The 16,247-nt window shown below is 50.7% G+C and overlaps 1 protein-coding gene across 1 annotated transcript in view; it reads left to right on the top strand.

The window, feature by feature from the left end:
- Positions 1–849: 849 nt before the first annotated feature.
- TNFRSF14 (TNF receptor superfamily member 14) overlaps positions 850–16,247 on the top strand; it is a 36,268-nt gene continuing 20,870 nt past the window's right edge. Inside the window, exons 1-2 of the mRNA XM_029066538.2 lie at positions 850–1,718; positions 6,460–6,565. Of these exons, the coding sequence (XP_028922371.1) occupies positions 1,710–1,718; positions 6,460–6,565 (115 nt within the window). The 5' untranslated portion in view covers positions 850–1,709. The remainder of the gene's footprint in view (positions 1,719–6,459; positions 6,566–16,247) is intronic.

Here is a 16,247-nt window from a genome sequence, read left to right as displayed (position 1 = left end):
TGTGTGCCGAGCACTGTACGAAGCGCTTGACTTGTCCGCTGCGTGGCCTTGGGAGAGTCAGTTCCTTTTTTCTGGGCCTCAGTTACCTCATCTGGAAAATGGGGATTAAGACTGTGAGCCCCACGCGGGACAGGGACTGCGTCCCACCTGATTTGCTTGGATCCACCCCAGGGTTCAGCACAGTGCCTGGCCCTCAGTAGGCGCTTAAGAAAAACCACAATTGTTATGATTATTGTTGTTGTTATGCTCCAGTTCTCCTGTTCCCCCTCCTATTTAGACTGGGAGCCGCGTGACCAACCTCATGGATGGGGGGGAGGGGGAATTTCCCCCAGCGTTTAGAACATTGTCTGACGCGTAGTGAGCGCTTCATGGAAATGGGGGGGGGGTGGGGGGTGGGGGGCAGACTTGACCTGGTCCGGGAATGGTGAGGTTTAGGCCGGACGGGTGGGCCCAGGTCCAGCCGGACCCCCGGGGCCGGCCTCGGGCCTCGGAGAGCGGAGGCAGGGGCATTGACTTCTTGGCGGCGTGGCTCAGTGGCAAGAGCCCGGTCTGGGGAGTCAGAGGTCGTGGGTTCTAATCTCGGATCCGCCGCTTATCAGTTGTGTGACTTTGGGCAAGTCACTTCACTTCTCTGGGCCGCAGTTGCCTCATCTGGAAAATGGGGATGAAGACCGTGAGCCCCACGTGGGACAACCCGATGACCTTGTGTCAACCCCAGCGCTTAGAACAGTGCTCGGCACATAGCGTTTAAGAAATACCAAAATGATTATAATGATTGTTGTTGGAGGCAGCAGAACCAACTCCTCCCCCCTCCTCCCCTCTCCCCTCCCCCGCCCGGGTTTCACTTTTGGTTTCCTCTCTCTGAGAACGAGGACCGTTGGGGCTTCGCTGGCCCGAGGGGTCCCGGGACGGGACAGGACCGGCCCCCACCATGGATGGGGCGGGAGTCCGGCCCCGAGAGTCCGCCAGGACGGGAATGGCCGAGCCCGGGCTGACCTCCTGACCCCGGGGAGACGCCCCGGGAAAGGGAGCCTCGTCCTGAGCAGGGTCCAGGACCCCCCGGACCTCCCGGACCCCGGACACCTTGGACCCCGGAGACCTAGGACCACGGAGATCCTGGACCCCAGAGACCTAGGACCCCGGAGACCTAGGACCACGGAGATACCGGACCCCAGAGTCCTAGGACCGCGGAGATCCTGGACCCCGGAGATTCCTGACCCCGGAGCCCGGAGATCCCGGAGATCCCGGACACCCCGGAGATCCCGGACACCCCGGAGATCCTAGACCCTGGAGATCTCGGACCCCGTAGATCCTAGACCGCGGAGATACTGGACCGCGGAGATTCCTGACCCCATACCCCGGACCCCGGAGATCCTAGACCGCAGAGATCCCAGACCCCGGAGATCCTAGACCCCGGAGATCCCGCCCGGAGACCTAGGACCCCGGAGATCCCGGACCCTAGAGACCTGAGACCCCGGACCCCGGAGATTCCTGACCCCGGAGACCCAGGATCCTGGAGATTACAGACTCCGAAGATCCCGGATACCCCAGACTCCGGAGATCCTGAACCCTAGAGACCCCAGATCCCGGAGATACCAGATCCGTGAGATCCTAAACCCCGGAGTCCCCCGACTCCCCAAATCTCGGACCCCAGAGATCCTGGACCCCAGAGATCTCGGAGTCCAGGGCGAGAGGAGAGCAACTGGACCATGAGAGTGGTGAGTGCAGCCTGCCCGGGCGCCCAGACAGATCACCCCCTCCTCTTCCCTCCCCTCCCGCCCCGTCCTCATTTCCTCCCCATTGCATCCCTGCCTCCCCATCCTCATCCTCTCCCACTCAGCCCCCTCCCGACCCTCATCCCCCCACCGCCCCCGACCCATTCTCTCTAGGCCCCCTCCCCACCCCCCATCGCCACCCCCTCTGCTACACAGAACGCGGTTGTCCTGGCTGTTGGTCCACCTGTCTGGGGCTGTGGGTGCTGGGAACCCTCCCCAGCCTTCAAACCCTCCCCCAGAAGGCCCCTAGAGTTTGGAGACTAAAAGTGGAGGAGGGGAGGGGTGCGATAGTCCGTGGCCCCCAGGTGGGACAGGGTTCTTGCTGCCTTTTTGGGGAGGGGGTGACCCAGATCGGTCTCCCTTCCCCCACCCGAGGGTCTCCCCGACCTCCAACCCGCTGCTCCCCAGTACCCGTCCGTCCGTCCATTCATTCAATCATATTTTGTCGGCTGTGTGACTCTGGGCAAGTCACTTAACTTCTCTGTGCCTCAGTTCCCTCATCTGTAAAATGGGGATGAAGACTGTGAGCCCCACGTGGGACAGCCTGATTCCCCTATGTCTACCCCAGCGCTTAGAACAGTGCTCGGCACATAGTAAGCGCTTATCAAATACCAACATTATTATTATTATTATATTTATTGAGCGCTTACTGTGTGCAGACCACGCCACTAAGCGCTTGGGAAAGTACAGTGCAACAATAAATAGACACATTCTCTGCCCACAACAGGCTTACAGTCCAGAGGACTGTAAGTCCACCCACAGGGCTCTCTGTCCTGTCATGGAGCGGCCCAGGTTAGAGCAAGGAGCTGGCCTTGGAGGCAACCGGATTCCAGTGGGACCTCGGGGTAGGGAGAGGGACAGGGGAGGGTTGCCGTGCTGGGTGGTCACTGGATGATGAAGTCAGGTGGAAAGCAGGAGGGGTCCTGAGGACCAGGAGGAGAGTAAAATGAATGAGAGGTCCAGAAATCCATGACCTCCAGGGGCTCTCTCAGACACTCTCCAGGGGGAAATTTTTTGGTGAAGAATTTTCTGTAAGCTTGTTGTGCGCAGTGAACGTGTCTACCAACTCTGTTACATTGTACTCTCCCAAGCACTTAGTACACTGCTCAGCACGCAGTACGCACTCGATCAATACGATTGAATGATTTTTTTCTATGATGTTTGTTAAGGGCTAACTCTGTGTCAAGCACTGTTCTAAACCCTGGTGTGGATTCAGGTTAATAGGGCCAGACACGCAGTTCCTGTCCCACATGGGGCTCACAGTCTAAGAACAGATATTGAGTCCTCATTAAGGAAATGGAAGCACAGAGAAGTGAAGTGACTCGCTTGAGATCACGCCGCAAGCAAATAGCAGAGCCAAGATTAAACCCCAGGTCTTCACACAAACAGGCCCAGACTTTTCCCAATAGGCCACGCCACTTCTCCAAGGTTCCCTGGAAGAGGGGGATTTTTAAGAGGCTTTGAAAATGGGGAGTCTCCGCCTTTGGCAGATTGAAAGGGGGATGGGATTTCCAGACAAAGTGAACAATGGGTTGCAAATGGGAGAGTTGTGTGAGGTAATAATAATAATGTTGGTATTTGTTAAGCGCTTACTATGTGCAGAGCAGGTATATACGGTGAGGAGGCGAATGTGAGGGGAATGAAGTGTGCGAGCTGGAACATTAAGAGTGCTAGAATGTGGCTGCAGAGAGCTGGTATGTAAGAAAGAGAAAGCTGTGGAGATAGTGAGCAGTTTCTGTTTGATGTGGAGAGGAGTGGGGGTTTTGAGTAGTGGGGAGAAGTGAGTTAAATTATGTTTTGGAAGACTAAACTGGTGGGTGGGGGTGGAGTGTGGCCTAGTGGATGGAGTAAGGGCCTGGGAGTCAGAAGGACCTTGTCTGCTGGGTGGCCTTGGGCAGGTCATTTCAATTCTTTGTGCCTCAGTTCCCTCATCTGTAAACTGGGGATTAAGACTGTGAGCCCTGTATGGGACAGGGACTGTGTCTAACCAGATTAATTTGTATCAAACTCAGTACTTAGAATGGTGCCTGACACATAGTAAGCACTTAACGAATACCACAGTTATTATTATGAAGCAGAGAGGCTGGAAGCAGGGAGATCAGCTAGGAGACTGATGCAGTCAGGCGATGAGGAAGGCCTAAATCAGAATAACAGCTGAAAGAATAGAGAGGGAAAGGTGGATCTGGGAACTCTTGTGAAAGAAATACAGGTAGGATTTAATGACAGACAATGTGAGAGGTGAAGGGCAGAGAGAGGTCAAAAATGACACCAAAGATGCAAACCTCAGAGACAGGGAGGAAGGTGGTAATGTCACCTATAATGGGAAAGCTGAGAGGGAACATGGTCTTAGGAAGGAGGGTGATATGTTTGGTTTTAAGGTGTGGAGAAACTGGAGAGGAACAATAGCAATAAAAAACAGCATGGCCTGTTGGAAAGAGCACAGGCCTGGGAGTCAGAGGACCTGGGTTCCTATCCTGGTTCCACCACTTGTCTGCTGTGTGACCTTAGGCAAGTCTCTTCGCTTCTCTGTGCTTCAGTTTCCTCATCTGTAAAGTGGGGATCAAATCCTACTCCCTTCTACTTAGACTATGAGACTCAAGCGGGAAAGAGACTGTGTCCAACCTGAGTATCTTTTATATACCCATATATTCAATCCATCATTAACTCCTGTTGCTCCTACCTTCACAACATTGCTAAAATCTGCCCTTTCCTCTCCATGCAAACAGCTACCATGTTAATACAATCACTCATCCTATCTCACCTGGATTATGTATCAGCCTCCTTGCTGACCTCCCAGCCTTCCTGTCTCTCTCCATGCCAGTTCATACTTCTCTCTGCTGTCTGGATCTCTTTTCTACAGAAATATTCAGGACATGTCACCTCGCTCCTCAAAAAACTCCAACGGTTGCTCATCCGCCTCCGCATCAAACAAAAACTCCACACCATTGACTTTAAAGCACTCCACCTCCTCTCCCCCTCCTACCTCACCTTGCTACTCTTCTTTTACAACTCAGCCCACACACTTTGCTCCTCTAGTGCTAACCTTCTCACTGTGCCTCGCTCTCGCCTGTCTAACCGCTGACCCCGGCCCCATGTCCTGCTTCTGGCCCGGAACGCCCTTCCTCCTCAAATCCTACAGGCAAGTACTCTTTACCTTTTCAAAGCCTTATTGAAGGCCCCTCTCCTCCAAGAGGCCTTCCCAGACTAGGCCCCTCCACCTTTCCTCTTCTCCCACTCCCTTTCTGCATTGCCTTGACTAGCTCTCTTTGTTCTTTCCCTTCTCTCAGGCCCACAGCACTTACGTACATATCTGTAATTTATTTATTTATATTAATATGTCTCCCCCTCTAGACTGTAAATTCGTTGTGGGCAGGAAATGTGTCCATTTACTGTTGTACTTTCCCAAGCACTTAGTACAGTGCTCTGCACACAGTAAGCGCTCATTGAATACCATTAAATGAATAAATGAGTGAATGAATATCTCCCAGTTCTTAGTAGCTTTCTTGGCAAATAATAAGCACTCAAATGCCATAAGAAAAACAAGGAGAGATGGAAAACGAGACCCAGGAGGAAGAACGAGAGGAATCAGGGGAGTTTATGTACTTTAAAGTCCATCTCCCCCAGGAGACTGTAAGCACCTTGTGGGAAGGGATCATATCTACCAACTCTGTTGTATTGTACTTTCCCAAATGCTCTGCCCACAGACAGTGCTCAATAAATACCATTGATTGATTGATTGATTAATTGATTGCTCAGCTTGGAAAAGAAAAGGCTCAGTAAGGATCTTTAAGTCTAAAATGGGTTGTCAGGGTGGGTGGAAGGAGCTGCCAACTGCTCTCCATGTGGACCAAAACTAAAGCAGGAGGAATTGTGATTGGATGGGAGAATAACTTCCTGACTGTTTCGGTGAAAGCCCTGTGAAGTGGGTGACCAAAGAAGGTAGGAGCACCTGGAAATTTTGAGAGAAAACAGCTGCAGGTCCCAGAGAGATTTGGGTAGATTCATTAAGTGAGTGTTCATGCAGGGCCCCTGGGGGAAAGCCAGTGATAGAGAGGAGAGAGAGGGATGTGGGATGGTCCATGGTAGGTCACTGGAGGAAGAGTCAAGGCTGGGAGGGCACTGTTAGGGTTACTGGAGGGTCTATGCTGGGACAATGGAGCAGAAGTCAGGGATGGAGCGGGGAGAGTTAGGGGATGTTGGACAGTACTTTCAGGGTCATTGGAGGAAGACTTAGGGATGGAGAGGGGAGAGTTGGCATTGTCACCGTTGGGTGGTCCAACCTGGATCACTGGAGGGAGAGTCAGGGTTGAAGAGGGGAGAGTTAATGGATGTTGGATGGCCAATTCTGGGTCAATGGGGGGAGAGTCAGGGATGGAAAGGGGAGAGTTAGGAGTGTTGGATGGCTCATCCCTGGGTGTCCAGGGTGGGTGTCCCGGAGGGTGACCATCACACACTTCCTCCAAGCTACCAGATGCCCCCATTGTCCTACACTATAAAGATCACAGGGCTGGCTTAAGCTAGTGAGGGCCTGGACTTGTGAACCCTGCACATCCTAGGTGGTTTAGGCATTTCTCTGCCTGGAGGTGGAGGGCTGAACCAAGCGCAGTCCCTCATGCTCCAGGAGTCCCAACTTCTGCAATCAGCAATCAGAATGAGCCAGATCCACATCTTTCCCCCCCTGCAGGTACTCGGCCTTGTCGTGGCCACTCAGCTCTTCTGCCTGGAGGCTCTGGTCTGCAAAGATGGAGAGTACCAAGTCGGGAATGAATGCTGTCCCATGTGTCCCTCAGGTAGGTGGGGGACATTCTTTCCAAGCCCTTTCTGGGTTCCCTTTCTGGGAACCTGGCGGGGGTGCTGGGGCAGAGGAAATGGTTGGATGGAGGGAGGGGAGAAATGGTGGTCCCTGGCCCCGTACAGGGGCACGGTGGGGAGTGAAGTCATGGAGGGGCCGGGACATGGTCCAACTCTCTCTAGACTGTGAACTTGTTATGGGCAGAGAATGTGTCTGTTGTTGTATTGTATTCTCCCAAGTGCTTAGTACAGTGCTTTACACACAATAAGTGCTCAAAAAATACAAATGAATGAAGGAATGAACTCCCAGACCCAGGTAGCTCTGGAGAGGGAGGGGGGTCATCGTCGTCATCACTGCCATGATTCACTGTATTTGTTGTATTTGCTGACATGATTCACTGTGTTAGCCCTGTACTAGCCACTTGGGAGAGTACCCCAGAACCGAGATGCATGTTCCCTGCTCTCAGGGAGTTTGCAGGCTTATGAACAATGAAAATTGGTGGTCTCAAGCCATGACATGATCCTTTGGGTTTTGAGTATTTTCAGGGCGCTCCTTGACTTCATGTGACAGAGCTGGCTTTAATAGAAGTTAAAAAAATGTTCTCTGGAGCACAGCACAGGTGACAGATCCTCACCCTGGGGGAACACCCAGCCTGAAGTAAATAGATAAGGGAAATCAGACAGAGAGGCTGAGGCTGATAATTGGTTGGGTGCCCAGGAGTGTGACCAGCAGGGAGACTGTCTCAACAGGGCCATCTAAGGTAGAATGAGCGGAGAGTCTGGGTGAGAGGAAGCTACTGGAGCTTGAAGGTGATAGGTTCAAAATGAAAGGAAATACTTTTTCACTCATCATTTCATCAGACGACTTCCGGCTCCGCCACTTGTCTGCTGGGTGACCTTGGGCAAGTCACTTCACTTCTCTGTGCCTCAGTTCCCTCATCTGCAAAATGGAAATCGAGACTGTGAGACTGTGATTTGCTTGTATCCACCCCAGCGCTTAGTACAGTGCCCAGCACATAGTAAAGGCTTAACAAATACCGTTGTTATTATTATAGGAAATTATGCAAATGCAAAAAGTGTCAAGCGGTTTCAAGAGGGATTTGGATGAACCCTTCAGTGCAAGGTACCTAAAGAGTGATTGAGAAGCAAGGTGGTCTAGAGGAAAGAGGTCAAGGGACTGAGAGTCAGGAGACTGAGATTCTAAGCCCTGTCTACCACTTGCCTGTTGCATGCCACATAACTTCTCTGTGTGTCAGTTTTCTGTAAAATGGGGATTATATACACGTTTGGCCTCTACCTTAGACTGTGAGCCCCACTTGGAGCTTAGTACGGTGTTTTGCACACAGTAAACGCTCAATAAATACAGCTTAATGAATGTGGGACAGGGACTGTGTTAGATCTGATAGTATTCTATTTACGCCAGTGCTTGGCTTAAGTGCCTATCAAATACCATTGTTATTATTAGTAGTAGTAATAGTATTCATTCATTCAGTCATTCAATCGTATTTACTGAGCGCTTACTGTGTGCAGAGTACTGTACTAAGTGCTTGGAAAGTACAATTTGGCAACAGAGACAATCCCCACCCAACAATGGGCTCACAGTCCAAAAGAGGGGAAACGGACAACAAAACAAAACAAGTAGACAGGTATCAATAGCATCAAAATAAATAAATAAAATTATAGATATATACACATCATTAATAAAATTAATAGAATAATGAATATGTACAAATATAGGCAAGTGCTGTGGGGCAGGGAGGGAGTAGAGCAGAGGGAGGGAGTAGGAGCGACGGGGAGGGGAGGAGAAGCAGGGGAAAAGGGGGGCTCAGTCTAGGAAGGCCTTGTCAGCTGTGTGACTGTGGGCAAGTCACTTAACTTCTCTGTGCCTCAGTTCCCTCATCTGTAAAATGGGGATTAAGACTGTGAGCCCCACGTGGGACAACCTGATTCCTTTGTGTCTACCCCAGTGCTTAGAACAGTGCTCGGCACATAGTAAGTGCTTAACAAATACCAACATTATTATTAGTAGGGGGTTGACCACTGATGGTCCATAGTGAAACTGGGCAAGGAGACCCACATGACATCAAACGTGTTCCTTAGGGCTGGTGCCATTTTGCAGAAGTCCCCCTGAGATCCCCACCCTCCCTGACTCGCTCCAGAGCCACTGCGATCCCCTCCCAGATCTCCGTGAACACGGGCACCACTTCCGAGACAAGGGATGCGGCGGCAAGAGCTGAGGCAGAGGGAGGTGATAGGTAAAATTACTGGACATGAAGTTATGTAGTGCTGGGTCCAAACCGGAGCAGGGACAGAACAGATGAATGCTGGATGACTGACCACCCTAGATATGAGAAGGAGAGACCTGGGTGTCAGGGAAGATGGAGATCCAGGAAGGAAACTCACCCTCTTCCTCCAACCATTCTGATGCCTGTTGGAGTCAGTATCCTGGACAAAGAGACCATGGGGCTGACCCAGTTTGATGTTTAGGATCTTTGGTTCTTATTTTTTTATATATTTTTGTGGTATTTGTTAAGCACATCCTCTGTTCCCGGTAGTTTTCTAAGCACTGGGGTAGCTACAAGCAAATCAGGTTGGACACAGTCCATGTCCTACATGGGGCTTACAGTCTTTAATCCCCATTTTACAGATGAAGGAACTGAGGCACAGAGAAGTTAAGTGACTTGCTCAGGGTCAAGTGAGAGAGCCGGGATTAGAATCCAGGTCCTTCTGACTCCCAGGCTTGTTCTCTAACCATAAGGCCATGCTGCTTCTTCACTGTTCAGTCCTGGGTGTCAGCAGACTTGGAGTAGGAGAAAGTTTCCTGGCTTTCTCTAACTTCCACAGAGATAAAATACCCTGTGGGCCTCAGTTTGGCTCTGGAGTGGTATGTCTTAATAGTTGTGGTATTTGTTCAGCGCTTACTCTGTGCCAAGCACTGTACTAAGAACTGGGGTAATAATGATAATTGTGAGATTTGTTAAATGCTTTCTATGTGTCAAGCACTGTTCTAAATGCTGGGAAAGATCTGAGATAACCAAACATGGTCCCTGTCCCACACAGGCTCCGCAATCTAAGTTGGAGGGAGTGCAGTTATTGAATTTCCATTTAACGGATGAGGGAACGGAGCCACAAAGAAATGAAATGATTTGCCCAAGGACACACAGCTGTCACGTGGCAGAGGCAGCATTAGAACCCAGGTCCTTTGACTGCTGGGTGTATACTCTTTCCACTAGCCCATCATGTTCCTCTGATACAAGATAATCAGCGTGGCTCAGTGCAAAGAGCACGGGCTTTGGAGTCAGAGGTCATGACACCTCAGAGGAGATCTCCTCCCTCCTCGCAAGTGCCACCCCCTCCACCTGCGCCTCGGACCCCATTCCCTCTCACCTTCTTAAAACCATCGCCCCTGCCCTCCTCCCTTCCTTAACTTCTATTTTTAACCACTCAATCTCCAAGGGCTCCTTCCCCTCTGCCTTCAAACACGCCCACGTCTCCCCCATCCTAAAAAAACCCGCTCTTGACCCCACTTCCCCCTCCAGTTATCGTCCTATCTCCCTACTACCCTTCCTTTCCAAAATCTTAGAACGAGTCGTCTACAATCGATGCCTAGAATTCCTTAACTCCCATTCTCTCCTAGACCCCCTCCGATCTGGCTTCCGTCCCCTCCACTCTACCGAGACTGCTCTCTCTAAGGTCACCCGTGACCTCCTTCTTGCCAAATCCAATGGCTCCTACTCCATTCTGATCCTCCTTGACCTCTCTGCTGCCTTTGACACTGTCAACCATCCCCTCCTCCTCCATACCTTATCTCACCTTGGCTTCACGGACTCTGTCCTCTCCTGGTTCTCCTCTTACCTCTCTGGCCGATCATTCTCGGTCTCCTACGCTGGAGCCTCCTCCCCCTCCCATCCTTTAACTGTTGGAGTTCCTCAAGGGTCAGTTCTTGGCCCTCTTCTGTTCTCCATTTACACTCACTCCCTCGGTGAACTCATCCGCTCTCACGGCTTTGACTACCATCTCTACGCAGATGACACGCAGATCTACATCTCCGCCCCTGTCCTCTCCCCCTCCCTTCAGGCTCGCATCTCCTCCTGCCTCCGGGACGTCTCCACCTGGATGTCGGCCCGCCACCTAAAACTCAACATGAGCAAGACTGAGCTCCTCATCTTCCCTCCCAAGCCCGGTCCTCTCCCAGACTTCCCTATCACCATGGATGGCACGACCATCCTTCCCGTCCCGCAGGCCCGCAATCTCGGTGTCATCCTTGACTCGTCCCTCTCGTTCACCCCACACATCCTATCCGTTACCAAGACCTGCCGGTTTCACCTCTACAATATCGCCAAGATCCGCCCTTTCCTCTCCACCCAAACGGCTACCTTACTGTTACGGGCTCTCGTTATATCCCGGCTAGACTACTGTGTCAGCCTTCTCTCTGACCTCCCTTCCTCCTCTCTCGCCCCGCTCCGGTCTATTCTTCACTCCGCTGCCCGGCTCATCTTCCTGCAGAAACGATCTGGGCATGTCATTCCCCTTCTTAAACAACTCCAGTGGTTGCCTATCGACCTCCGCTCCAAACAAAAACACCTCACTCTAGGCTTCAAGGCTCTCCATCACCTTGCCCCTTCCTACCTCTCCTCCCTTCTCTCTTTCTACCGCCCACCCCGCACGCTCCGCTCCTCTGCCGCCCACCTCCTCGCCGTCCCTCGGTCTCGCCTATCCCGCCGTCGACCCCTGGGTCACGTCCTCCCGCGGCCCTGGAACGCCCTCCCTCCTCACCTCCGCCAAACTGATTCTCTTTCCCTCTTCAAAACCTTACTTAAAAATCACCTCCTCCAAGAGGCCTTCCCAGACTGAGCTCCTCTTCCCCCTCTACTCCCTCTGCCATCCCCCCTTTACCTCTCCGCAGCTAAAGCCTCATTTTCCCCTTTTCCCTCTGCTCCTCCACCTCTCCCTTCCCATCCCCACAGCACTGTACCCGTCCGCTCAACTGTATATATTTTCGTTACCCTATTTATTTTGTTAATGAATTGTACATCGCCTTGATTCTATTTAGTTGCCATCGGTTTTTACGAGATGTTCTTCCCCTTGACGCTGTTTAGTGCCATTGTTCTTGTCTGTCCGTCTCCCCCGATTAGACTGTAAGCCCGTCAAATGGCAGGGACTGTCTCTATCTGTTGCCGACTTGTTCATCCCAAGCGCTTAGTACAGTGCTCTGCACATAGTAAGCGCTCAATAAATACTATTGAATGAATGAAAGGTCATGGGTTCGAATCCCAGATCTGCCACTTGTCAGCTGTGTGACTGTGGGCAAGTCACTTCACTTCTCTGGGCCTCAGTGACCTCATCTGTAAAATGGGGATTAAGACTGTGAGCTCCACGTGGGACAACCTGATTCCCCTGTGTCTACCCCAGTGCTTAGAACAGTGCTCGGCACATAGTAAGAGCTTAACAAATACCAACATTATTATTATTATAATCAGGTCCCATATGGGACTCACAGTCTGAATAGGAGGGAGAACAGGTTTTGAATCCCTATTTTGCAGATGAGGAAACTGAGGCACAGAGAAGTTAAGCGACTTGCCCAAGGTCACAGAGCAGTAAGTGGTAGAGTTGGGATTAGAACCCAGGTCCTCTGACTACCAGGTCCGGGCTCTTTCCACTAGACCAAACTACTTCCCAATATGTTCTGTTCTAGGAAAGGAACTCAGTATCTGTCTCCTTCAGACATATTTCCTCCCTTGCCTCTGGTGTTCTATTTTAGAAGTGAAGGGATTATGAGAACTTTCTTGGGAAAGGGAAAAGTCTGCTGATTCTGTTGTATCATACTCTCCCAAGTGCTTAGTACAGTGCTCTGCACTCAGTAAGCACTCAATAAATACCACTGATTGATTGATTGATTGTTCAAATTGTTGGAAGTGGAGGACTGCCTCTTCTGTTGAGAAATGTCCTGCCCCTAGTGCATAGGGAGGAGAGGACCTGCAACTACAAGTCAGAAATCCTAAAGCATGGCCCCAGGTCTCCCCCAAAAGAAAGATTCCCCCCAAACGGCTCAGAATCTGTACGTAGGCCATCGGGAACTTTAATCGGGCAGAGGCTGGTGACAGGCTGGTCAGGCGGGGAGGGTGAGGGTTGTGGGGGGAAGGTGGCAAGTGGTCCCCCTCTTCACGGTCACCACCTTGTATGTGGCAACAGCACAGCAGCGGCAGACGTGGACGGGGAAAGGGAAGCATCGTGGAGATGTTCCTGCTCCTGGAATTGGGCTAAATGATTCTCCGAGACCAGACGGCTCCAGCCAGGGAGACTCTAGTGGGAGAGGGGAGGGAGGAGCAGGAGAGGAGGAGGAGAAAGAGGAGGATGAGGAGCAGAAGGAAGAAGATGAGAAGAGCAGCGTGGCCTAGTGAATAGAGCATGGGCCTGGGAGTCAGAAGGACCTGGATTCTAATCCGGACTCTGCCACTTACCTGCTATGTGACCATGGGCACTTCGCTTCTCCGGGTCTCAGTTACCACATTTGTAAAATAGGGATTAGGACTGTGAGCCCCATGTGGCACATGGACCGTGTCCAACCTGATTAGCTTGTACCTACTCCAGAGCTTAGAAAAGTTCCTGGCATTGAGGAATTGAAGACCACAAAAATGAATAAATAAATAAATGGGAACCAAAGATTCTAAACAATGTCAAACTGGTTCAGAACCATGGTCTCTTTGTCTGCAATACTGACTCCAGCAGTGGCATTGGAATGCTTGGAAAGCTAGTATCTTCCTCAGATCTGAGTACACTCCCTGGCACATAGTAAGCACTTAAATACCATTAAAAAAAGAGGAACCATTTGGGTAGAAGATGAGAAAACAAACATGTGAAGCCAGAGGAAGTTGGTCAGCACACAGCTGGTAGCAGGAAAAATCGGTCCAACCCAAGCTTTCTGCTAGGACACCTGCTGTGTATTCAGGCCTAGAGAATGTACTGGACAAACCCAATGACAAAATGTTTTGGTCAGAGGTAGGGGGAGGACCAGGCTCAAGACAGGGTGTAGAGTTGGATGTCACTGACCCCCACTGCTGAGGATAAGAGCAGGCCGAGTTGCTTGACATGGCTTTCTGGGCTGTGTGCCCGACCTTCAATTATGGCCAAATCTAAGAGCGGCAGTCAATCAGTCATACTTATCGAGTGCTTTCTCTGTGCAGAACACTGAATTGAGTGCTTGGGAGAGTATAATATAACAGAGCGGTTCCAGGGTTGTTAGCACACAGGTCTCCTGGGCGCAAGGAGGAGACATGGCCTGCCGCCCCTCCCAAACCCAGGATGAGTCCAGCTCAGCCCAGCTGCGTCCTGGGGTCTCTTGGTGGGGAGAATCCATCGCATTAAAAGCAAACACGAAAGTGGAAACAAGAGAAGACCGAGTCCATTTTTCTGTTCTTTAGTCACTGCGGTTTAATGAAATCCATGCCTCCCTTATTCTGCCCCTGGGGTGGCATCCTGAGAAGAGATTGAGGGAAAACAAACAAGTGCCATGTGAATCCACCTTTAAATGGAAAAGAGGGGAGTAATGATGGTACTTACTAGCCCTTACTATGTGTCACACATTGTGCTAAGTGTTGGATCAGCTGCACGATCAGAGATCAGACACAGTCTCCGCCCCAGCCAGGGCTCCCAGGGAAGGAAAAACAGGTGTTTTATCCTCATTTTACAGAAGCAGAAACTAGGACCCAGAGAAGCTAAGAGACTTGCTCAGGGTTCTACAAAGGATGACTGGTTTATCCTGGATTAGAAGCCGACGTCCCCTGACTCTCAGGCCTGTGCTCTTTCCACTAGGCCACACTGCATCCCGTTAGAGTCATCCTGCCTATCAAACGTACTTGAGTGGCTCCATGGTACAGGCTGTTGGTTTCACCCAGATGAGGAGGGGGACAGTGAAGTCTGAGAGGAGAATTATTCCGTGGTCAAAAGGGGTGGCCCAGATGGTAAACAGAACTTAGTATGGTGCTTAGTAAATTCTTAGCAAATACCACAATGATTATTAATGATTACATGAGTCCCACTGGGGAAGAAAAGGAAATGGAAGAACTCAGCAGGCAGGAATTACCCTAAAACCACCTGAGATCTGAATGTAGGAGACTCACCGAGCTGTGGATGACCGGGTGACATGTCAGTCCATTTGCTGGGTGACCTTGGGCAAGCCACTTTACCTCTCTGGGCCTCAGTTTCCTCATCTGTAAAATGGGGATTAAGACTGTGAGCCCCATGTGGGACAGGGGCTGTGTCCAACCTGAATGGCTTGTATCTGCCTCAGAGCTTAGAATAGTGCTTGGCAAAGAGTAAGTGCTTAACAAGAATAGTAATAATAATAATAATCATCATCATAATCAATATTATTACCTAGAAATGGCATTTCATTAGTGGGTACTAGCATGGCGTAGTGGATAGAGCATGGGCCTGGGAGTCAGAAAGTCATGGGTTCTAATCCCGGCTCCACCACTTGTCTGCTGTGTGGTCTTGGGCAAGTCACTTCATTCTCTGCACCTCTGTTACCTCATGTGTAAAATGAGGATTAAGACTGTGAGCCTCATGCGGGACAGGGACTGTGTTCGGCCTGATTTCTTTGTCTCCACTCCGGCGTTTAGTACAGTTCCTGGCACATAGTAAGCACTTAACAAATACCACAGTTACTATAATAATTACGATATTTACAACACGAATATCACAAGTCAGCACTGAGGTATTGAGGTGGATACAAGTTAATCAGGTCGTACACAGTCCCTGTCCCACGTGAGGCTCACAGTCTAAGTAAAAGGGAGGCCAGATATTGAACCCCCATTTAACAGATGGAGAAACCGAGACACAGATAAGTTAGATGACTTGCCCATGGTCACCCAGCAGGCAAGTGGCGGAGGCAGGATTAGAATCCTGAGCCTCTGACTCCCAAGCCTGTGCTTTTTCCACTAGGTCATGCTGCGTCGCAATTACTGTGTGCAAAGCACTGTACTTAGCACTTGGGAAAACCCAACAGAAATAAGACCCTAATTCCCTGCCCTCAATAAACTTATAAACTGATAAGGGAAAGAGGCATTTAAATACTATTTATAGAGAGTGAAAATTGTAAGAAGAACCAGTATAAAGCAGGAAGTCAACTAGAGAAGTCAGCATGAATTGGCTGAACAAATAATTCGAGGTCAGATAAAGAGATGAGAAAACAAAATGTGCCCATGTGTGTGTGGGTCTGGATTAGTTGAGCCCCCTGAAGTCTGAGCTGGCGGGGCCCTAGTTGAGCTACTCCGAACTGCTCCTACCTGGCGTGAATCACCTCTGCCCAAAAAAGCTAATGAGGGAGGGCTGATCTGCTAGACCGTAAGCTTCTCGAGGCCAGGGATCGTGCCTACTAACTCTACTGTACTCTCCCAAGCACTTAGTACAGTGCTCTGCACACAGTAAGCACTCAGTAAATGCCACTAATTGGACGGCAAGGGAGCCTTGCATTGAGGTCTAGGGCTGTCTTCTGTCAATCGAATTTACTGAGCACTTACTGTGTGCAGACCATTGTACTAAGCACCTGGGAGGGTACAACATAACATAAACAGACACACGTTCCCTGCCCACAAGGAGCTTACAGTCTAGAAGCAGCATGGCTGAGTGAGAAGCAGCGTGGCGAGCCCGGGCTTGGGAGTCAGAGGTCATGGGTTCGAA

This window comes from Ornithorhynchus anatinus, chromosome 5, assembly GCF_004115215.2.
Source record: "Ornithorhynchus anatinus isolate Pmale09 chromosome 5, mOrnAna1.pri.v4, whole genome shotgun sequence".
In the NCBI taxonomy this organism is placed as follows: Eukaryota; Metazoa; Chordata; class Mammalia; order Monotremata; family Ornithorhynchidae; genus Ornithorhynchus; species Ornithorhynchus anatinus.
The sequence above is the reverse complement of the archived record's forward strand: the minus strand, read 5'-3'. Positions and strand labels throughout refer to the sequence as shown.